The sequence below is a fragment of the Plodia interpunctella genome, chromosome 16 (genome assembly GCF_027563975.2).
Source record: "Plodia interpunctella isolate USDA-ARS_2022_Savannah chromosome 16, ilPloInte3.2, whole genome shotgun sequence".
Lineage (NCBI taxonomy): Eukaryota > Metazoa > Arthropoda > Insecta > Lepidoptera > Pyralidae > Plodia > Plodia interpunctella.
In genome coordinates, this window is record NC_071309.1 from 7,895,196 (window position 1) to 7,921,052 (window position 25,857).

At 35.7% G+C, this 25,857-nt stretch overlaps 1 protein-coding gene across 1 annotated transcript in view; it reads right to left on the reverse strand.

Moving 5' to 3' along the window:
- Positions 1-25,857, reverse strand: part of bru3 (bruno 3) — a 616,612-nt gene that overhangs the window by 544,833 nt on the left and 45,922 nt on the right. The window contains exon 2 of the mRNA XM_053757110.2: positions 13,951-13,982. Coding sequence (XP_053613085.1) covers positions 13,951-13,970 — 20 coding nt within the window. The 5' untranslated portion in view covers positions 13,971-13,982. The remainder of the gene's footprint in view (positions 1-13,950; positions 13,983-25,857) is intronic.

The following is a 25,857-nucleotide window of genomic DNA, read 5'->3' on the forward strand; positions in this document are numbered from 1 at the left end:
GAGAGAGAAAGGATATAATATACAAATCTTTACTTATTATAAATACTTGTCGCGTCTGTCTGTATGGACGCGATAAACTCAAAAACTACCGGACAGATTTACGTACAGTTTTCACCAATGGATAGTGTTATTTCTGAGAAAGGTTTAGATATATAATTTATCATGGTTTTACCCGAGCAAAGCCAGTACTGGCCGCTTACGGAATTTTGTATGAATAATATGAATTTCAATTTCAATTTCAATTTCAATTCAAATTATCTAAAAATAATATGAATTTGAATTAAGGATAACATTACATATAACGTTGAAACAATGAATCCGAAGAAAATACAGATTTAAAAAAAAAATACAACTAATTTAAGTCAGAACTGAGTTTGAAATGAAACATCAGTATTCCATCTGCATTTACATACATTATCCTATCCGGTATTAAAATATCCGCTTTAAACAACGCAAATTTATGTTTTATTCATAAGGAATACATCTTAAAATATTATTGTAACAGCCATAATTCTTACTTCAATCCTACCTATACATAAACTTATAAAAGAAGTAAATCTTTCTGTCCATTTGTTAATCTTATACGTTTAAACCGCCAGACGTCATTTGATAAAATTCAGTTTACGTGTACCCAAAAATATCATAACATGTATAGTAAATATGTTATAATTTGCAAGTTTGAGCAGTTTTTGTCGAATAAAGTTCAATAAACCTACAATTAAACGTTAAGATTTGTAAGTCCGACCAGTTTTTTTTTTTTTTTAAATAAGGTTCAATAAACCTACAATTAATATTTTAGCTTTCAAAGCGCACTTTGATATAAAATTTCAGCGGTTTAATATAACGATCAGAAATTTATTATATTCTCCTCAGCCTAGAAAAATGGCTGACTTTCAAGTTTTCAACAAGGATTTCGTTTCTCGCACGCAGCGCCGTGACGACTTAAAACCTGCAATGGTGCATTCTATATAGGTAGATGATTTCTCGACGTGTTCCTTTCAGAGCACATTTGTATCGCTGAGTTTTCAATAGCACATTTCTATTCTCGTTCATATTAAAGCACCGCCCCACATTTGTTGTTATCAAAAATATATATTTAATATTGTTGTGAGTGGTATAAAATTGTGCTCTTAAAATAGGAGTTATTTAAGATGGTGCTATGATAGGAATACTTCAATTTTTCTACAGAATCCGTTGAATACGTGCATTGAAAAATTTAATAGATATCACGAAGTTTCTCAACCCGATTTTCCATTTGGACATGAGCTAAAATGTTCTATGATGTGTTCGACCATGTGTTGAGACCAGGAAACATGTTAGTAGAAGAGCTTTGGCCGTTACTGTATCAATAACTGGTCAAGTGCGTGTCGGACCACGCGCAATGACAGGGTTCCGTATAATTTTTAGCCGTTTATATAGGAAAACTCACAAATTTTGCTGAGTCGACACGCTAAGATAAAGAATGATTCCGAACGTATTATGTCCTACCCGGGTATATATAATAACGCAGGTAACATGTACCTATTTATATGCAGCAAAACATCTTCGAGTTTCTCAAATCTTGGCTCTGTCTACCGCGCATAGGATAACAACGTTATACTGCATATATTGCCAGATTGAGACCAATAACGGTTTTGTCTAAGTATTATTGAATAATTACCATCATATTAAAATAAAGTTCGATTTTTTTTTATTGAATCGATTTTGTGACATTGTCATGTATTTGTTCGGTAAATTATAAAGCCTATATGACAAAGTTTTCTTATTATAGTTAAATACATTATATGTGGTACTATCATGAATTTGCTCACGTGTCCAATCACCGTTTACCATTACATAAACGGAACCCCAAATAAAAAAAAAACGGTTGTTGACACTCGCACACACTATTATGAAACGGCAACAATGAGACAATCAGGAGAAGCAAGGTTAGATAAGGGGGAGTTATAGCAAATTTTTACTTTTTTCTATAGTTATGTCTGCTTGATTAATGAATATATATAAAACTCTTCCGTTACTGAGTGATTGACTGACTAACAGACAACGTACAGCCGAAACTACTGGGCGTAGGAAGCTGAAATTTGGGATAGCGTAGGTGAGCACTAAGAGAGGATTTTTGGAAATTCTACCCCGAAGGGGGGACTTAATACAATTTTCAAGATAAATGCTGAAAATTGGTAAACATACTATTTGTCTTAAAATATAAAAAATGGTAGTTGTAAAATAAGTCGTGATACTACCAAATTTGACACGGACGAAGCCGCGGATAAAACCTAGTATGAATAATTTTCTTCTCCTTTCATTTACGACGTTTTTCTTGCATCTGAAGCAGATAGGGATCAATAAAAAATTTATTAAAACTGTAACCATATACCGACTACAGCATTTCAAAAAGGGATTTAAGCATCGAAGCCTAAAATTTACCAAAAAAACGATGCAGTGTTTTCAACCTGAGTCGCGAAACTGAATTCGGCGATGCAATTCCGCTGTAGGCGGTAGTTCGGCGGATTCCGAGCGCGTCCGAACAAATCCGATAACGCGTCACGAAACTTACAGACTCAATTTCAAACGGAACACGATTACTTTGCGTCGGGACAGGAGTTGAATGCAGAGTACCTGGGAACGCGCCATAATAGCTTCATTTGTTGTGAGCAACTTTAGAGTAATGTCTCAGTATAATAACTTGGTATCTGTGCATTTTCGTTGGGGAGATTTGCATGAATTTGCCTGGAGTTTCACTTGAAGCTAAAAGATGGATGTCAAGTTTGTATGTACCTGAATACGTGAACTATTCCCATAATTCAACATTATGTATCATTCAAATAACATGTTTTATCTGTGCCATGTGTCTTCCCCATCGTATATAAATCTTTATTTTTTGCAGAAACAAAAACGTAGACTTGCTAATGTGCTCACAAATGGCTTTACTTAGTCCAAGCGATGTCGCACACCCGGGCACTAGGTAGGTAGTGGTAGGTTGCATTGACGACTTTGACGTTAACTTCAACGTCCGCAGAAAAAAATACGCCATTTCATCCTGTTTATTTTGATCGAGCATTTTGACGCGAGAGGGCTTGAAGGTATTAAGGCATGCACAAGGGCGGTACATATTCTAGAACTAATCCTGAACACAACAACTGTGGGTTAACCTTTGTTCATAACTGATGCCATTAAAATTTTAGTACTTCATAATATTACGTTTTGTTTACCTTAGGGGATACTAGAAGCTAAGGCTTGTGACTCTAACATCGCCCATTTTCATGCAATATGTGGATGTTTGCAATACAATCCCCTCCAGCGAAAATTGTCAGTACGGCTTATTTACGTCGAGGCACCTGCTTTCCTTTGTTGCTTTGTACAGTCAACAGCACGTCAGCCAAATTCATTGCAAACTCGTCGCTATTACCGCGCCATAGAAGTACATATGGGGTAACTTGATGTGTTCTTGATTGTACACACGCCAGTCGCATGCATGTTTTTCGGAGGAAACATTTCGAGATTTTCTCACGAATGAAGAAATAATAAAATAATTTTTACACGTTTAAAATTCATGTCTTTTTGTTCAAAGATTCGCTGTCAGGAGCTTCCTCGCTTTTTTCACAAGCTCTTCATGAACGTTCGACGAGACACAAAAGAAGTTTCATTATTACAATTGCTAATAGCAATCGTGCGTTCGCGAAAGTGTTATTTTAATTTCTCTTTAATCTGTACGCGGACTCGCGATACATCAGTGCTTAGTGTGGGCCGTTGAGTGTTGTCTATTTATTATTAATTTATATCTATCAACTTGCCTGTAAAATAAATAAATCTATTTACTTTTTCCAATGTTTTTCGAGCTTATAACACCTATCAATATGGATTAGACGCGCGCGTCCGAAACTCGTTAGTCCGCATCCAAAAATCCAATTTCACATAAGCTTTGAGCAAAACAAAGCGGTATTGGACTCCGCTACCTCCAATCACTCCATCAATCAGCCTGTTAACATTGAATAGGACAAAATGGCCTAAATCCGATGTACTCCATTTAGCGCACCATTTGGAATAGCACCGATTCGAATGACACCTTAAATTTTGTGCAGTGTCACATGCACTGACACACGATTTGAACAAATTTCAACTTAATATTATTCCATGAGTACTTCAAGCTAGGTAGTTACTAGTTTTTTTTTTATGAATTTGAATCTTTTTAAGAGACTTTATTTTAATAACATTTTTGAAAACAAATCATCACTAGTTATTTCATAGCTCGAGGTTATCTTAAAGAAATACATTTCAATTTATTCCTCGAATCGGACCTGAAAAATGTTGACTGGTCGGTGCGCTAATTCGAATCAGTGCAGTTGCAATGGTGCGCTAAACGGAATATCAAATCCGTGCGACAGAGAGCCAGTGGTCGAATAACCGTCACTATTTGTAATCTTGGTGTTTCGGGGTTTGTATCCTACGGCCAACAGCCGATCAACGAACACCAATTCACAGCAAATTCACCGTTATTACCGTCGAAGAAAGAGGCAATCTGGCCCATATAGTGTTGCATTACAAATGTAGTTTTATGTACCTACTCTGTAAAAATATGACACCATAGACCAGGGGCCCCATTCTCTTCATGAATTTGCACCAATTGTTTTAGATGGTTTTAAGCAAATTTAGAAACGAAAAAGATCGATTGATGCGTTCACTCGAAATTATTTGTAAAAGCAGAAATAGTGCTCGAACCTTCAGAAAAAAACAGAGAAAACTGATGAAGTGTATAGTAAAAAAAATTACGTAGGATTTTTCATTTTTCTTTCGTATGCGATTTTGTGTGCAATTTTTTTTCAAATTGCTAAGGAAGCTATAAACATAGAACAATAGAACTATAAGTATAATGGCAACAAACACAACTATTAAACTTAACAACATTATTAGTGTCTCAAATCTGAAAACGAACTGAAACACAACCCTTGTAATCCCAAACGCCTCATCGGCCACCACACGTCCTGACAAGGAGAATAAAGAAGGGGTGGCTTGGGCCAATTAGGGTTGCAATTAGGAGACAGTATGGAGCAGATTACTACAGCGGCTCCGCAGATTCACATTCTAGTGCCGGAATAACAAAGCTTGCCAACTAACTATTAAGACGTTGAAAACTTGTAGCTTATTGTCGACATTATGCCTATTTATGAAAAATACGGGCCGCTTATGGGTGATTTATCGTTGGGAATTGATACGATCTTGAAATCGAGAAATCGTGATTGATCGACTTGTCATAAAATCATAGTTGTGATGATGATTTGGCTGCAGACCGAGTCGCACTATGGCGATAATCCCACGTTTTACCCTGTATTTTTAATAATAATTGTATATTTCTCGTTCGTCAAAATTACACTTTGACGTGGGTTCATAAAGACTGTGTGCAATCAAAAGGTAGCAGGCTCGAATCGAGTCCTAAAACATTCCGCATGAGTTTGTATACCAATCTGATTCATACATGAATAGACCACCACTTAATTTCGGTGAAAGATAACATCGTGAAGTAATAACTGCACACTGATTGTCAGTTTAAGTTCACAAGTGTAGTGTATGTGAATACAATGCCGTAAAAGTCATTTGAAATGCCCTTCGACGACTTGAATAAAATCTTGAATTCAAAATCGAAACATATTCGAAAATAAAGATGATTAGTATTTGTTATCGAAACGTGTAACGGCTTGTTCTCAGAGCGTATCGAACGCTGAGGCCGCGCTGTCATTACAATTTTTAAAATTTTGACAAAAACAATAAATATTAGTTTTACTATCCGACTTTAAGATAATTAATCTGTACTTTGGCAATGTACATTTTATGGAATAATTGGAAATGATTACTTCCTCGAGAAAATTGACGGATCGTAATGACAGCGCGGCCGCAGCGGTCGAAATGCTTTGAACCACCCAAAAAAATTCACACATCATTCAGATAACGGAGATGTTGAAGGTACAGTTTTGCATACCTTTACTGTTTTAGTTTATATGGGTAAGTCGGAGATATTGAAATTTGAGTCACGTGATATAGGGCCCTGCAGCAGCAGGATTAGTTCAAATTCAACTGTGGATGCGTTGGATTTCCGGGGATTCCCGCCAAATCGTTTGATCCGCTTGCGTTCGGACAAACGGCCAGTTTGTGACTTCCACATATCATTTATATATATGTATATATTAACATGGTTATATTTTGTAGCACGAATGTTACAGCTTTAATGGAATCAAAATAAAAATAAGAAAGTAAATTTATTTATTTCATATTTTTTCATTCATCTTTTTGAAATTTTGCATAATTCATATAATTTGGAGTTTGGTGAATATCGATAATATAAAATCAAAGACTAATTAGCAAGCTAAATACAATAAGCGAATTAAAATCATCCGAAAGTTTTTCTCTTTCAACTCGATTTTCGCGCCGTCCATAGCCATTCAAGAGTATTAAACATTAAACCTCTCTGCTATCCGATAGGCCCAACAGCTCTCATGCAGATCCAAGCTTCTGTCATGTAAATACCGCTTATATATATATACACACATTTTATATAAAGCCTTTTATGTCAAATGAATCTTTTGAAAGCGGACGCTGGATTCGTGCCCGTATTTTTAAGGTAGCGCTTATTTCAATAGTCACATTGCTTATTTTTGCATACGCTTGTGAATGTGTGGAATTTAACTGTTAATAATTTATTTATTTATTTGAAGCGTTGTAGTACATTTAGAGTTATTTTTTCAGTGACATTTTTGTTGTATTATAGTTTTGATCCGCTGCTTCAAACGTAGGCTCTGAGTTGCATCTTAAGATGAAAGTAATAACTGAATTTATTATGCCCGTCATAAATACTACAGAAAAATGTTTTCATATATAATGAATATGCTCTTTAATGATACACACGTTTTTATTTAATTTGGTATATACATATGAATGTCATTCTGTTAGTTCACGTAGTAGTAATTTTGATATCTTCAAACTGAATTTTTCTTTCTTTCTGAGTGATCAAAATTTTTGTATCGTACTGTTCCCACATGAGTTTGTACCAATAGTTATAAGTTTATACCAATTTGACTCATATACAGTAGTTTTCATCGACCACTACTTGCATTCAGTGAATTTTTAAATTATAAATTACTAAAAAAACATATTGTTTACTTAGAGCAATAATATCTGTCTGACATCAAATCATTTTTTTTTAATATTTTCCCTTAATCTTTGTGTAATATAATCCTTTGTGTACAGTCGTAGACCAGCTGCAGATATTACATGACGAAATACGGAGCACCAAAACCTCAAAGCTGTTTGCACACAATAATTTCAGCAAACATCTGAAATGCAGTGATAAATACTAAGCTAACAGGCGTGTTTCATAACGGGATTTGATGCGATGCTGCTGAGCTGACGTTTTCACAGCTTGTGTAATGTTGTACTTACTAAAATTTTGTTTATAAAGGAAAATTGGACATCGAACGGAAAACAAACCGATAATATACAGTTCAAATTTAATATATATTTATTCAAGACAACAGGAAGTCTATTATTGTTCAGACATTAGACCTTCACAGTTCAATACATATTTTAATTTCTCAAAAAGTTGTTCGTAGCTCTTTTTGAGAAATTATTATTATTATTTTATATTATAATATAAAATTTGACGCGAGAATTGGTATTTTGAAACGACCACAGCTGTGAAGAAATGCCTAAAGGAACTCATTTATACAGTGTTGGTCCGTATCATGCCAGAAGGGCTTACCATTATTGTTTCTTACAATTTTTAAGGCTATGATAGTATTCTATGGCTCTATAGGGCTTACCAATACTGTTTCTAATATTTTTCTAATGACTTTACAGTCTACTATCATTAGTATTCTAAATATGTCCTAGTGTGATCAGTATGAGGAGACAGTTGTCACTATTTTTTTTTGTTACCTCTTCACGCTTTATCTACACATATCATATCGAAATTTGGCACGTATAGGTAAGCATACAGAAAAGGGCATTGGCTATTTTTTATCTGGGACAATCTAAAACCTACCTTTAACTTTTTATGTGGTAAATTAACGCGAACGAAGCCGCGGATAATAGATAGTTACAGTATGGTGACAATCCGTTTACTATTCAAGTGATTTTTGGAAACAAAATCTAAGATTCCGACGTAACGACACGATTCCGATCCTATAAAACAGCTCTTAGATCAGAAGGAGAGGTATTGCAAATATTTCAGAATCAAACCTGCGCCGTGCAACGCATTAAATCAACACGTAAAGAAACTATCTGAAAACAAAACTCATAAATTTTTGCTACCAATAGCGCGGGCAATAGTTTGTGTTGCTGGTGTCGATTGTTTTGTGTTTTGTTCCTTACTTGGCTCGAACGATTATTGCCAGCGAGGAAGTTGCATTCGGACAGGGTTGCCACTTTCTGGTGTGTGATTCTCGTCCTAGAGCGGAGAGCGGACTACTCCAGGTTTTCCCGTGATAGCGTGCGAGGCGACTGGGCATATAGCTTTCACAGCATTCCCAAAGAGGACTGATGGTCATAAAATCAAAAGTACCTCTTCATTTAAACAATTTTTAGACTTCGGCGTAACAGTTGTAAACACAAAAAGCGAGAGAGAGGGGGAGGGGCGAGGGAGGAGGAGAGTAGTTACCAGCTGTGTTGTGTTTTGTAAATTAAGATAACTTTGACTGAGTGGCCGAAAAACTCTATTTTTGCAAATGGTGGACAGCCGAGTTTTGATATTGAGTTTTTATAATAAATTAATTCATTCCTTTCGACCCTGAAGTCGCAACTTAATTATTTTTATTCGAATATGTACCTATATAATCAACTAGTGCAATTGCATACATGAATGAATTTATGATAAAAACTCTCTCAAAGTTATCTTAGTTTACAAAACACAACACAACACAGTAAGTACTTGTTACTCGCAGTATCTAAAGTAAAGCTTTGAGAGCAAGGTTACCACCTGTAAAGTTGATTTTTCGGTTTTATACTTCAATAATCCTTACACAAATAATTCTTCATATTCTGAAAATATTTTTCATAATAACAAACAACCTAAATTCTGAATGTTAAAATCAATCGATACAAGTGCCAACCCTGACATTTTCCGGTATTCTGCCAATGCTTTTGTTTGTGCATTATGACACCTCATATTTTTTCAAAGTTACGACTTAGGTACAATTAATTGGGGCGTTCCTTTTGGTCAAATAATAATTGCTAAAAGTTTTTCTCTTTTTGTCGTCGAAAAGTTTGAATGGTTTTGCCGCAACAACTGAATTAAAATGTTGTTACTTTAAACTTTTTTTTTATTATCCGCTTACCCTTATCTGATTTTATTATGTTTATTATGTGTGTTCGGTACAGTATTTCCGTCTTCTCCACTTTTCACTGTCTGGATGTTAACTGATCTTTTACTTTCTTTATCTTTTTACTATTTGAATTCCTGCTTGCAATTTTTGTTAATTTCTCTGTTTTGATGTGAAAGAAAGACACACACACACTTTCACATTTATAATATAAAGTATGTGAGTATGAATTAATCATCGACTATCAGTTGGCAGATCGATTAATCGAATCGTTATATAACTATTACGCCTACCACTGGTAGCACTTACATCGTAATCATGCAATATGTAAAGCAAATCAATTACTCCTTCACCTAATAGTGTATCGAGACTCGGTGATCGATTGGTGTAACCAGGAGTTTGGAAACTGAGAGACATGTCAACTCCGTTCTTAATTACGAGTTTTATTTCTAAAGACTCTTACAGATTTTACATCAATATAATTTAAAACAGACTTTAGATTTAGAACAGGAAACTACTTTCGTGTTCAATAAATGGTTCAATTTAGAATGTATCGGCTTAAACTAATATTTCATTTATTATATACATGTTAGAAAAATCGTACACACAAGAAAAATCGTAGTGTAGACATTTCATTTCACGATTTTCATACAAATTTTCACCCCCAATAATTATAGTCATTTGATTTTCAAAAAGATACCTTACCTTACCTAGCTTATGTTTGAACGGGAATAGTTATTACAAATTTATCAGAAAGTGAAAGATTTTTCTTCTCGTATATTCTTATTCCTCCATGGCTGAGGACTGTTATGTGGAATGTAACATACACAACGACTACCTGCGCAATGTTAATGGAATGGTTTGTATTGCCTTTTTTTATGTTTCACACATTATCTAAAGTACATTTTTCCTTATTATATTCAATACATACTCACGTATCTGTATGTATCTGACTCATGACTCGATTTGGTATACAAATACAAACTAATGTGACACGAATAGGATTCGAACCTGGGAGCATTCGGTTCCCAGGCACGTCAACCACTAGACCACCACCGTTCGTTTACAATCTTTAAACTAGAATTACCTACGTCTTGCCTTGAATCTTGCAGCTAGTAACAAATAGGTTTGTCTGTCTGTGGAAACCTGAATGTATTTATCAGTTTCTGGGATCCCAGGTGTCCTAATCCTGAGAGTGGCCGGAGGATTACGAACGTCCGACGCACCGCAAGGCAGCCTATGCAATTGCGCTGAAGATTGATTTATCTGCATCTGCAGACTGCAGGCTGAGATCTCGTGTAATCTTGATTTGGTACTGCCATAGCTAGAATGCATCTAGTAGGTACCTATCCAGATTGGCAATTTCCCAACAAGTTTTTTCGTTTAATTAGCTCCATTATTTCTTGTGGGTTGTTAAAAGCAATTTTTATATGGATCTCCTTTATCTTGGTAACATTTTTACAGAACGAAGGGTCCACGAAATTTTCTGTTATTGTGGCTATTATTTTACGACCGGCCGCCTGCTTGATGTTAACCCTTCTTGTAATGTTGTTGTTGCCTCTCAACTTTTGAGGCTTTTTTTATCATTTATTCGTCTGTTACGACATCGTTGTAATCTTTTTTTTTTCAGATAATATATTATAGGTAATAATTTCCTCACAAGACTTAAAAATAACATAAACAAATATTTCTAGTTATTTGCATCATCACAAAGTTTACAACTTTTGTATTGAGCATAAAATCACAGCGGAAGTAATAAAATGCGACCCGAAAATCAATTGAAACATTCATTTTGTGGAGGCAGTGGCGACACACGTCGGCCGTCAATAAAATTAACAATTCTTATCACTGGAGAACTCGTAAACCCTAACTTACGAGTAAGAGTGGGTTGCACCAGTCAACTTTGACGTTAAATTTAACTTGCACGGAAAAACGCATAGTTTGTTTAAAGGTCAGCGGGGCTCAGGTCAAAGTCAACGTCAAAGTTGACTAGTGCAACTCACCCTTAGTTAGGTTTTACGTGTTCCTCCTTCAGTTTTAGAATGCTACTCACAGCGGCAACCACGAATTCTTAAATTTTTCAGCGAGCCGCAAAGTTTAAATTTACTGGGAACTGACAAGTCTGTCAGTTAAAAAATAAAGTCTTATTTTTTTTATTTTGTGCCAGGTTTTTAAATTACTAGCACATTTTATTATTTCACTTTTTAATTTCAAATTTCGAATCATTATATTTATCGTGATGACCAATTTTTATATTAGTGTGTTTTTAACAAGTTTTAGAAAATATGTCTCAGATAGATATTTTTTATTATTTGTCGTTTACTTTTAACCCATATTTAACCAAACAGTGACAAAACCTAAAGAAAAATTGTTTTTTTTTTCAGTAATTTTATTTCGTACTTTGTGTGAAGGTATTCAGAAGGTAGCCAATTATCGCTACCGAATACTGGAGGGCTGCAGAAAAATAGGAGATGGAGGCCTATACCCAGCAGTGGGCCCACAACATCTACGGGCTAGATGAAAATAACTTACAATTAACTTAACGATTAACTTTTAAAACTTTTAAATTTTATTCGTAAGTTTTTATACTTATACATAAATAAATAAAACTGAGAAAGTTTCAGACTGAAGGTTAGATAGTTAAACAACCTGGAAACAAGCACAAAGAGTGTTTTCATCGCGAAATTCCCGACGACAATTTCAATAAAGAATGCACTCTTTGTAAAATTTTTCAATAAGTGTCTTTTTTTTTTTTTGTTGGCAACACGCGATGGAAACTAGCATTGATAGTCGGGAAGGTGAAATAAAAAGCAGGCGTCAGCGAAGCAACGCTGCGGCTCATAAAAACTGCATTTTACGACGAGGGCTGTAAACTGCCTCGTCCCCGTAAGTGCCGCGGCTTTCCACTTTAATGATCGTCATTCACGAGCTGGACCAATCATTGTCGAGTTTATTCGACCTCTTTTTTTTTTCGCTTTTCACTGATCATGTGTTAATTTTTAAACAAAAAGAGAGGTGTTAGAAGTTTCAGTTGTCTGCCTGTGTATCTGTGTATCTGTATAACTATCTGTGGCATCATGGCTCCCAAACGGATGAGACGATTTTCGTTTAGTTTTTTTTTTTTGTGTCATCCCGAGTGTTCTTAGCCATGTTTCATGAAAATCGGTTCAGCTGTTCAAAATATATCCGGAGTTGTAGCTATATTAATTTCGGGGGGATTCCCGCAAGTGAGATCGTAGTTTTAAGAACTCCGGAGAAGTTACACCTTCCAAAAACTCCGAACCGGAGTTACGTATGTTTTCGTTTCAATCTACTTTAAGGTCATTAAATTGTTATATATATACGTCCCTGACCTCGTGACGAACAAAAATCACACTAATCCTGTTCTCAATTATAAAAAGAACTCACCCAAGAATCCCACCTGTCGCGTCTGTGTGTACGCGATAAACTTGACGGATTTTTGTACGATTTTCACTAAGATTTAATGTGGTTCCTGATTGGTTTCTGTTTAGATGTGTAATTAATTATGATTTTGTACCAGCAAAGCCAGGACGGGCCGCGAGTATTAATATGCTAAAGTTCGGACGTTACTTACATTATCCAAACATTCGAATTCATAATATTAACTGTAGGAAAAAGTAGGCTCCCACCCTAGAACAAGACCTCTTCATACCCTCTCGTGGATATCGTAAGAGGCAGCTAAGGGATAAAAATCTAATTTTTTTCAGTTTGTCTTAATGGTTAGCTGGGAAAGAATGCTATTAGCATTAAGTTCACCATTTTATTTATAAGTGTGTAATTTCCGTTTTTAGTTGGAACAAAAAGTTTAAGAAATAAATAAACTGCTCCTTATTTTGTTCAAATATGAATATAATCTTGCAAATATCATCACAGGAGCAGCATACATGAACTTTTATATTTATTATTCTTCCTCCGTAATACTCAACCATGCACCGTGTTCTTCTCTACCTCAAATTACATTATCGCTGAGATACTTAGCGCTGTACAAGAGTAAAGACAAAGTGAAAATTTTCTCTCAACATAAATATTTGTGTTTCAGGACTCCTTTTACCGTCGACATAATTAGTTTTCGGCAAAACGTAACAGCAAAGAGTAAGTATTAAATATAATGAACAGATAATTCATTGGCGAACAAACGTGCAAAACTGAATTTTATTACGTGGCACGAGGGTTCATATTAAATTGACGTCGAACTAGTGACAATTACAGAATCGTATGTTTAAAGCGAAAATTAGTAAGACGCGGTGCGATGCAAACATATCAAAAGAAACATAATGACATAATTCGAGGTCTTTCTCTGCAATCAATACCAACGATGTATCGCGTTATTTTGCGTCTTACAGCAATCCGTTCCACATACAATTAGAACGAGGGATTACAATCACAACTCAGTCATGCAAATAGAAACATGTCACTATGACGCTTGGCACGTCAGGACTGCTATAGAAGTTAAAGCAATTAAACTTATTTGAAGTCTAACTTACGAATGAGTAAAGCTGCTTTAGGAATTGCAAATAGGCCCCACGTGGGGGCCCGCAGCCAATTCTACCTAAACATCAAGTCAAATCCCTTTGGTACCTGCCGAGATAAAGGCTAAACTTTTAACTGCTAAGTCACTACTCACCGCAGCTGTAGCTCAGTCATTTCACTTTATATCTGAAACAGAAAAGGCTTATTAAACAAAAGCCAGTCTAATAGAATCTAGATTTTCCTAGATCTGAGATCCAGTTCAGACTGTGAGTTCAGACAACACATGTAACGCAATTATAACTAGTAAGCGACCAGTTTCAAACGATTCCAAAAACAATTTGAAAATCGAAGATTTTGGTAGCGCCGTGCGCGAAACCAATCGTGAAAGGGTTGCATACTAGTAGACGATTTGTCGATTTCGTTACTAAAATGAATAGCGTCGTGTAAAAAGAGCTTTCTCAAAAGTAACTAGTACAATTTCCGGGAAAGCTATGGGTGAGATTGGCATCGTACCGTAAAATAAAAAAATCGCGAAAGAAAGTAGTGTGTATAGGGTATGAGCTAAAAATGATTTTGGTGACGAACTTGATGATGATGATTAACTTGATGATGATTATTAGAGTTTCTATTTTGTTGCAGTTACAATTCATAAATTGTTTGGTAACAAAGACTGTAATTATTTAATTAGACATAAAAACTAAAGAGGCAGAACTTGACAACAAACACATTAAAATGCACAGTACAGATTTTTAAAAGGCTGCATTGCTTTTTGAGCCATCGTTTCTGTAAAAATATCGAGATACAAAATAAAATCTGTAGTCCTTTTATCACGAAAATCTATCGAAACTATTTCGGGTTACTAGCCGTGTTCCAATTTTTTTCAGAATTCTGTTGATAAAATTTGTGTGTTTGGGATATATGTGCGGATTTTGTTATCCTCACATTTCTCCCAAACTTCATTATTATGAAGTTATCTTTACAGGTTTATTAAAAGATTTAAAGAAAATAAAGCTTCGGTTGTTTTCGATGAAACTTCAAATTTCCTCTGAAATTTGCATGAAAAAAGCAGCCTTCGCGCCTTCCACGAATTTGACTGGGTTCAATCCATTCGCCTCAATAATAGTTCCGGAGGCATCGGATTCACTAACTTTGCGCCGGGCCGCTGCAAATCCGCCCGACATGCAATAACACTTTCGTGGATATGCTATTTTAATAATAGGAATAGAATAATTTGGATGTATTTTATCAAATACAAAATGATTTCTTCATCTTAGGATGATATACATCATTTATTTACGTTAATAATTAGTCTAACGCCGACTTCTAAAGCGCAGGAGAAGAAGAAGCGGCGCAACAAATTTCTCTGCAGCATTTTCTCCAAATACCTCTTATCAGATGTGATTGGTCTTGTCTAGATTCTGCCTCTTGTTTCATTCCCTTTTGAGTTAAGAAATAAAAACGGTTGACAAACCTACCGTAAAATTTTGAACAATCAGCTGTGGTTTTAGAATCGACCGCCAGTCTGGCATCAACTCTACTTAGGAATGCTGTTATTGCCAGCTGCCAAGGTTTTATGTCCCTTAGTCGCCTCGTACAACGTCCACGGGAGGATATGGAGTGGTCCTATTCTAGGATGCAACTACATACCTCGAGAAGTACCCCGTATGCGGTTATATTCTTCACCATCCTCTATGTGCACGAAAGTTCAAAATATATAGGTAAAACAAGTAGCCCGTCCCGGTTTCGCTCGGGTATATTTATGATAAATTATACACGTAAAGCTGTCTCAGGGTTCACACAATATAATGGTGAAAACCGTACAAAAAACTGTTCGATAGTTTCTAAGTTTATTGAGTTCATTCAGACAGAGGCCTTTTTATAATATGTAAAGATACTTTATCGCCGAATTTTTCTATGAATATTATAGATAATATGTAGTATTTTCAGTGTGGTTGCCATCGATAATCGTACATCGTTGTACCATCGGCTGTAGAGACAAATCTGCCGGGAGCCACGTCGCGTCGGAGCGACTTTAATTACTTTTTATTGGTTCCCGCTATATTTGTGTACGGACGGTATATATTACCTAAATTATTCTCGTCTATTTTAATGATAAAGGACACTGAAACTAAACTTTCAAAAATAATTCCAGTATTGTGAGTGGCTTTTGTATAATACTGATAATGATCAACTTGTCAAATTAAAAATTCTTCATTCAATTTAGTATGATATAAATAATTTATTGACATTAAAAATTATTCAAACTAAGTCTAATGATGTCGAGCGGTGGTGGTGTAATGGTTAAAGCCTGTACCACCAACCAACACACTGCTGGGTATTAATTAATAGGCCTCCCTTTTTTCTCACCACTTCCTACGGTTCTGTGCCATTCTCGTCATTCGCTTTCACTTGACTTCTCTGGTCTGTGTTCTTATAATCTTATAGGATGATATAATATGTAAGATCTTTGAAAATGATTATTATTTATATAAAAATAAAATATGAATCACGTTTACGTTGAAAAAATAATTTGTCACGTCAATGCAAATATTATAAACTAGCTTTAAGCCGCGGATTATATAGCTCTCGCGACTCCAGTCTGGCCGGCCGGTCAAGGCAAGCCAGAGGTAGGGGTCCTGTTACCTCTCGGTTTCCACTCCGACCTTGGGGAAGGAAGGCGGAGGTGAGGAACAGGGGCCTCCCCTGGGAGCACTCAGGTCCGTGGGGTCGCTACTCCCCAACAGCTCGCCCTGCGGGCTTATTATTATTATTATTAACGTTGTGCATTTTTGTCATCTTAGGAATTTTCGAGTCTCGTGTCCTGACGCGAGTTTAACATTTTTTACCCATCACAAAAAGTGCACAACGGCGCTTAAGAAGTTATCACTTCAATAAAACATTTCTTCCCACATAACATACGAAATACCAACACCACACTTGGAATACACACTCACGATTTGAGTGCAAATAAAATTTTAAATAACACGATATTTCAACAAATGAAGACCACTGCGTGCAAAGCAAGATACAATGTTGTACATCTAGCATTAATTTATCTTCAGATCCACGTTGGTAATATATCAAATAGATAACTAACAATAGGTACATAATGAAGCGCAACAATATAGGTAGCTAAATATGTGTTTTTCTGGGCTCCGTCGCTCTGCGCGGACGGAAAACGGTATAACGCTCAAATGAAGAGAATTAGGTATGTTTATTCAGAGAATATGCTTTCTGTGTCTCGGTGATGATAAGTCCATGTCGGTTGACACGCTAAAATCTAGTAGAGTCAAATCAATTTTAGCGCCAGTCAACCAGCCAACATTGCCCGTCAGTCAGTGTAGAATTTAGTCGGACTGCTTAAGAATATGTGGCGGTCTGTTTTCAAAATCCAAATTACAAATCGACAGGGTTGCACGTCGCCTTCCCAAATAACAGAATTTATCCTGTCAGCAATTTTAGCTCTCTGTCAGGAAAACATGTAAAATTTGAATTGTCAGGACTTTTTAAATAGAAACAAAAATAAAAATTGGAAAATGAAAATTGGATCTGTTAACCCAAACTGCGCGACGTAATGTCTAACTGTACAATCTGTACCGTCTAATTTTATCGTTTGCGTAGTCTATTTAGTTAGTTTATCAAAGAGTTTATCCTTAATTTAATTTACAGTGCGCCGTCTTTCGCTAATGACGTACTGTAACAATGTTGCACATAATTGCATACTTGTTTAGATGCGTCCTCTACTCCAGTCGCATTTCGCGAGCAATGTTATAATTACGCGATGTAATAGTTAAACTGCCGGTTTATAAAATCGTAGCCAAATCTTCAAAGATTAAAGGTTATTTTTTAATGCGAAACATGAGCTTCGTGGCATCACAGACTCAAATGTGTAAAAGTAAAAATATGAACTTTGTAGAAGTGGTTTAATTAAGAAAGGAAATGAAGTTTTAAAGAACGAAAGAATATTAACTAATAAGCTTCTTGCATATTTTTCATATACAAATTAGCCATATCCGCGCGGAATCCGACGTGAGTATTTTGACGTCTCTGAATCGAAACACAGAATTTAAGTATGACGCATTACTTAAATTGAAAGTAAAGATGAATAAAGGCCACAACGGCAGCTGCGTTAAGATATTAAAGTAGCATGGAGTCGCAGTTTTTTTTTATTTTCAGTATAAACAGAATCTACTTCGCCTCCAATCTGCCTTTGTCCTCAGCGGCAGCCGCCAAGATGGCCGCCACAAAGACCATAATTACGGTCACAGTGTACTTTATTTTTGTAATATTCTATTCATTGTACTGTGATTCTTGTATTGTTTTACTTTGCACATTTTTACACTACTTCTACTAAATGAATATATATGAATTCGTTATTATTATGAGATATAAGTATCTGTTAATGAAGTTTGAATTATTCTTTACATAAAACTGTATGTATGTAGATGCCCACCGAAAGGTTTAAACGTCAATTTAACATATAGTCAGTTTCATATTCAACTGTATGAATAACAATAATAAATGTCATCATTTCATACTAATAATTATGATTAATGCCAAAGGACGTCTGTCTGTCACGCATGCACGTCAAAACCGCTAGGCCAATTTTAATGCAACTAATTCAAACATAGACCATGGGTGGTGCTGCAAGCAACGGTAACATATATTTATAAAATATTAAGTCGTAAGCTTTTGCTTATGTACACATACAATACATTATACCTGACATTGCGAATATATAAAGTACTATTCCAATAATCACACAAATAGGATGGAAAATCTCAGTTCTCGCTGATACGCCTTAATAACCACTCTAATGAGACCCTACTTAGTTCGCCAGATGAGTTCAATAAGACTGAATCCTATCGGATATGTCGAAAGATTTGCAGCGTCTACATACAGCGTTCATAATCAGCATCTTGGGTTTATTTGACGTTAAAAAAACTGAATTTTCCTTTATTATTTCTCGGTTTTGTGTGTTGGATTGGAAGTCGATTCAAATGTTATATTATTGTATTGCGTTTTTGTTGAAAATTTTAAAACTATTATTAACTTTCTAACTAATATGATAACAAAGTTTATTGTACGGTCGACAGCACGTGAACCTAGCCAAATTCATTGCAGATTCGCCCTCAATTACCACGAGTATTGACGTGCAGTCGACTTTACATCCATTCATAAAAATCCATTCATATGAATAAAAACATTTTGCAATTATAATTAACCTTACTAATATATTATATATTATACATGAGGAAATCTTTTAAGCTTTTACGTATTATAATGAGATTTGGAATAGATATAGTTAATGACAAACAATAAAACATAAGCTACCGCAGGCGACAGCCAATAAATTATAGTACCTACTTACCAAAAACAATACTTTGAGAAAATTCAATTTAGTTCAATAGTGAATATGCTTGCGGCTAAATGGCGATAGGTAGTCGTAAAAGTCATGTCAGATGCCTTTGGGCGAATTCAATAAAATCTAACACCAGTGTTAGCACCAACATACCTACTCGACACGATGGTGATGAATTTATGAAAATTAATTTAAAAGGAATAAAATCTTCTATAATCCAACACTAAAATCTCGGAGCATTATTTTCGCAGATATTAAAAAAATATCGACAGTCTCGCCAAGTTTGTGTCAGCAACAGCTTCCGAGTAGGAGCCTGATCCGGCCATTTTTAATTAATACCTCTTCGAACGAAGCCCGAAAGAATGCTTCAAGTCATTAAAACTTTTAATAGCATTTGACTTCACGTCTCTAGAATGGAAACAAATTTTAGCCGCGTCAGAAGTTTTAGTTCTGACTTATGTTAAGAAGTGGCTTCGAGTAACTTTCCGTTTAGTTTGATAAAGGGTTAAATTAGCTAAAGTATAATTGTGTAGCTTTGTTAATAATAGGAATGACTTTTTTTGATGTTTCTTTTAAGTCAATGTTGTGATATAACAAGTTTTGCAAGTTGTTAGAATAGTTTAATTTATTTAGAGTGGGTTGCACAAAAAAACTTTGAAGTAAATTTTATCTTGCGCAGAAAGGCGCGAAGAACGCCATTTTGTCTAAAGGACAGCGGTATGCAGGTCAAAATTGACATCAAGTTTCAATGTTGTGCGGAGGTTTAAGTTAAAATTGACTAAAACAATATGTCGTGAAAAATATGAAACATTATTGACATTATAATATATCATATTATACCAAAATTGTTGATGCTGGATTCCAGTTAAATTTAAAACTTTAAACTTAATATTTCGATATTGAGATGTACAAAACTGACCAATAATAAGCATAATGAACAATCAATGATAGATACATATGGAATACAGTAAACATTATCGAGGTCCAAATCCCCTTTATTATAAGCCGTAGCTGCATTTATGTCGCCAGTTTAAATCGAAAACCAATTACGGAAAAACTGAACATAAATATAGCGGAGTATTGTCCCGGCGCGTGTGAAGCACACACACATGCACGCAACTGCATACAAAGATGACAAGACAGGTCGCCTGGATAAGCCACTTTACTGCATATAGACAAACTTTCTCTCATCTTTGCTAGCTGCAATCGGAACTGTAACTCATGATAACATTCACCGGATAATTTTATGTTGCGGTTGGAGAAATGGTAAACACAATAAACACTTTTCAATATTTTATGCGCTGTTCTTATTATATCCAACAGAAATTTTGATAGACGCACAAGTGGAATTTCTGTTAAATTTACGATGATGATGAACGCGTTTAAATATGAAAGATTTAAGTTAATTAAATAAATAAATATATAAGGACAAATCACACAGATTGAGCTAGTCCCTAAGTAGGTTCTTAAGTAAAACTTGTGTTATGGGGTTATAACTCAACGATACTATATTTTATAACAAATACTTAGATAAACATCCAAGTCCCGGGCCAATCAGAACATGATCATTTTCCATCATGACTCGACCGGGGATCGAACCCGAGAGACCTCACGGTACAGAGGCAAGCACTTTACCACTGCGCCACCGAGGTAGTCAAACGAAAATATTGTACGACAATACATGAATTAAAAAAAAATTAAGGTGTAGTATTAAAGTTGTTTCGGAGCATTGGAACAAGGAATGCGATAAGTGAATATGAGTGAGAAAAACACCAATGGTTTCCACATCCAGAGAAGCATATTTCTTTGACTGGACGTTTAATTAACACGAGTGACAGCGGCCGCGAGACACGGCGAGCGTACGAATACAATACACGTGTAGCTGCGGCTTATAAGCGGCGCTTGATTTAAACTGGTCGGGTAATGACGAGATTTGCGACCTACGTTACGTGGCTGGATTATTGCTGATACTTTTTGTAACACGCGATGAATATTGCACACCGATCATTGTACAACCATCCCTGTTGCCAACTAACTCTCTCTCGTCTGAGCATTTCCCGTTTGTTTTTTGTCATTGAGGATCGCATTGCATCGCATCGAAGTCCAACTATAGACGCCGACGACCATGCGGATTGGAGAGGAAAAATTAGGTAAGTGGAACCTGGGCTCCGAGGCTCAACGACTGAGGAAGTAACCGGAGATACTCTCAAATGAGAGAGAGATGAAAATGATGAATGGATATGGCTATGGATAAAATCAACACTTTTTAGTTTTCCCATTCTTTGGGCAACTAATCGGCAAATTTTTAAAGACATTATTAAACCTCTCGAACAACTACTTAACAACCTACACCAGCCTTTACTAACAAAAGAATTTCATCGTCCATTCCTTTGTGGATACCTAAAATTGTACATTTCATCCCATCAGCCCACATCTAGATGCAAATCTTTTTTCCCCTATTTTATATTCAACAAAAGTGGCTAGAAAAGGCCAAAGAACTTAACGAGAGAATTAGAATTTTACATTGTAATGGTTGCTACGGCGACGAGAGGATAAGGGGTGAAGACGAGAGCCCTCAACTAGTTTGAACTAATTAGTAACTCGCTATGATTTCACTAGTTTTATACATGGGTATTGAATATGATATTTGTGTTCATAATTTCAATTTTCTCAGTATTCTAACTTGAAAACGGAGTAGCTAATTTTGCTTTATTATATGAATGAAGATATTAATGGTTGTGATTTTTTAGTTTATACAATTTTTGTCATCTCTATGATGCGCTTCACTGCGTTCCGTTACGTTGACGTCCTCGACGAATCAACGTACGTATCGACGAAACAACCTAGACATTGTACGAAGTTTCGACGTACGTCAACGCAAGTTAGTGTCAAAATCACAACGGAGCCACAACATGCTGAGCACGGTTGAGCAATGAAGCATGGTTCTATCAGAATTATTTTCCCTTCTGGCATGATAGGGGACACTACAGTGGAAGAAACTAATTTTTCTTTTGGCATTTCTTCTCGTTTTTTCAAACGCCAGTAGTTTGTAGTTTTGAAAATGATTATAAAATGTAGAATTTAATGTGAAGACTTTCGCCCAGAGGCTACGCCATTTTGTCTAAACGTCAACGGCGCAAATAAAATTTGACGGTGCAACTCACCTAATGGGACCAACTGCATTGATGGAAGTGATTCGCATTTACATGTAGAATATGACGCTAAAAAGCCTATATGTAGCCTGTAGGTAGTAAAACGATCAAATAGTTCATGTAAACAAAAGCATAATTCACAATTGTAAATGTTTTAATACAAATTAAAACACAGAATCGTATATACGGTAAATTGAGTTATCGATGAGTAATTTACCGGGTTCGATGCCTGCCAGATTACGCTCTATAAATTATTATGAAGCAATCAGTGTATGGCAAAAGTTTCTGGTGCGTTTATTACACACGACACGATCGCGATACGATATTGTGTGAAGTGCGAAATTCTCTGTGCTAGAAAATAAATACGAGTAGTATTTTGTAATATCATAAAATCACTAATATTATAATTGCGAAAGTTTGTGAGGATGTGAGTATGTATGTTTGCTACTCTTTCACGCAAAATCGACTGGACCGATTGCTTGACGGCTAGAATATAACCTAGAATAACACATAGGGTACTTTTTATCCCGGAATTCCTACGAGAGGGAAGCTCCGGGGCGCAGCTACATTCGGAACTGTGAAGCCCCTAAGCCCAGATTTCACGTTAAAATTACCACTAAATTTTGAAGATTTGGCTATGATTCTACTGCCGGCCACCTAACGTTAACCCTCTTTGGGAAGCACATCTTCTTGGCTATTGATGTCTATCACCTATAGCCCTATAGCCTATCACCCTTAGTCACCTAATACGACATCCACGGGAGGAATTGGAGTGGGCTTATCTAGAGTGGATTGATTTTGATTTTGCTTATCTAGAGTGGAACCATAATTAGTCACCAATCACGTCACGACACTTTCAACTTTCTGCGAATTATCTGAAAATTTTACTAAAAATATCGTGTATTGTAAAGTCGTTGGGCACAGTGAGTGCGCACCCGTAGATTTATTGCTAATATAATTTTGATTGATGGATGCGATTTTACAAGGTGCACGGTTGTGGTTTAAAATGATGGGCAAAGCTTAACGGTGATCAATCTTTTATGGTTCTGGGAACTACTTTGCCAGTAAACTTATACATTAAAGAGTTTTGTTCGGTTATCATGGCTTTATTTCAGATTTGATACTTTATTAAACGTATGCTATCAGTTATTTAATCTAATCGCATAAATCCTTTATTTCTACTATTATATAACATAACTTGTGGGCTACAGATTCGCCCGCTTTATTCTATGTTTGACCTTGGGTCATTAACTATATATATACATAATAATTGACCGAACAGTTTAGCCGTGAAAACATGTATAGACCAACAAACAGACTTTGCAATTAATATATAGTATAAATATATAGTATGAAAGTATGGATTATAATTGCGGGAATTGGATTGTGTGTGAGGATGGTTGTTTATTTCGCAATAATATGAAATTTGGAGTCCGGATAGAATAAACCTTGGAAAAGCATACATGGTGATTTTTATCCCGAAATCTGTAAGAAAGCGAAGGCCTGTAGCGCACATAGTTGTCAAATATAAGTCGCTTCTCCGCTTTTTTTTCGTTTTTGTTTTATTATTAAAAAAAAAACTCTCCGAGCACCACACATGCAGTTTGCTGCATTCGCCACGATTTTAATTGGCACACCGCTCGGCTCGCTGTTATTTCATTCAATTACCACTCATCCCGTGCTCGTAGCATTTCATACAATTCCAGCCAGCATTTTTAGGGTTGCATTGCCAAAATTGCTTGAACAATTTAGTTACCACCTGACTGTTATACCGTGAAAATATGAAGTGATTTTTATTTTCAACTATATCACACGATTTTATTTGATTCGGAGGCATTCTAATCGATTTACACGCAGTTAAACGTTGACGATCGAGTTTTGCAACCCTTGGTTCTGTGAGGTATGGGATAAATAAGTGAATTGTTTATTTCGCTATACGAACTTGCAAAAATAACATGGTTCTAAGTTTTCGTAGATTTTTTTCTGATGATTTGCAAAATCCTTTGAATAACTTACTATGAGTAGGTTACACAAGAATTTCTATATGCTGCGGCAATAGATAAATTTATTGCATAACTGAAAATTATAAGACATCGCTCCTTTGAAGCAATTTCGCGTAAACTATCACGGAGACAGGGTTATCAACTAAAGATTAAATCTATTGTAGAATCAACAATATACCTCTCATCTCTGCATGTTCCCGCTTTCTTTCGAGATTGTGAAGTGGTACGTCCCTTATGTCCCTTCTGTATGTCCCTTATAGTAGCCTCGTACGACATCCACGGGAGGATATCGAGTAGTCCTATTCTAGAACGGAACCACACGCCACGTGAAATTAAAAATCTATTCGAGTCTTAACCGTAATCAACAAAAAGTGATAAAATACAGTACAAATAGAGTGAAAACCAGACCATGATTTTTGTGTACTAAAAGATTACTCTCGAAGTCTAAACTAGCAATTTTTTTTTTACATGACCCCTTTTAGTTTCTCTGTCCTTCTATCTCACCAAAAATGTTTTCTTCACCGCTAAGCGTCAGGTTCCAGTTACCGCAGTTCCTATGTTATTTTTTTTCACTTTACACGATCTTCGGCAACCTTAGTACAGCGACCCAATAGTCGATACTTAATATATCCATATGTATAGAATAATCAAAGATAAAATAAATGATTAAGGACAGCCCTACACATAGCCAATAGCCCGTTGTTGCTCCTCTCGTCTAGGAGCTTGAGCTCAGATCTCAAAATAAATACAAAACAGATGAGTACCTCATTCTTATACTTTGCACTGTATAAAGACCGTAAAGGTTTATCAAATGAAAATTCTCTTACATCACTTATTGACGTCAGATTTACTTAAAACTAATTGTAATCCCTGACTTCCAAAGCACAGGTGGATCGTTAGGTCCCAGGTTCGAACCCTACTCGAACCACATTAGTTTTCATACCAATCTGACTCACGAATAGTAATTTTCATAGACCACAACCTACTTCTGAAAAAAACATCGCGAGGAAACCTGCACACTGATTGATTTATTAACTTGTATGTGAAATTAAGAAGGTAATAACACTCCATTGATAATGCCAAGAAAGTTGTATTATGTGTTTTATTCCACGTAACGACCACGAATCAGCCCTAAGGAAATACGACTACGACTGGTCTTTTTCTTTTTCATCTTTTGTCGAATTTCCTAGTCGAAGTTCATCCTACCATCTCGTACTAGGCCTTATTTATAAAATTTGTTTTATTTATAAAAACGAAAAAAAAAGTTATCTGTCATTTTAACCACACAGTTTGTTCTGTGTCCTCCACAATTTGTCCCTCGAGTCCGCAAGTTGTGAGCTGACTCGGCGTTTACATAACTTCAATTTTCCGGCGTAATTAAAATTTCTACTACAGAAATTCAGTTAGGAGATTTAACACTTGATCAGAGTTAGCATGCGGCTTTAAGATGGTGAGGTATCACACTATTTAGCATCAAAAATACATTATAATCGGTTATTCTACAGCAGAGTTGAGCATATTTAATTAGCAAGTTGCCTGATTTA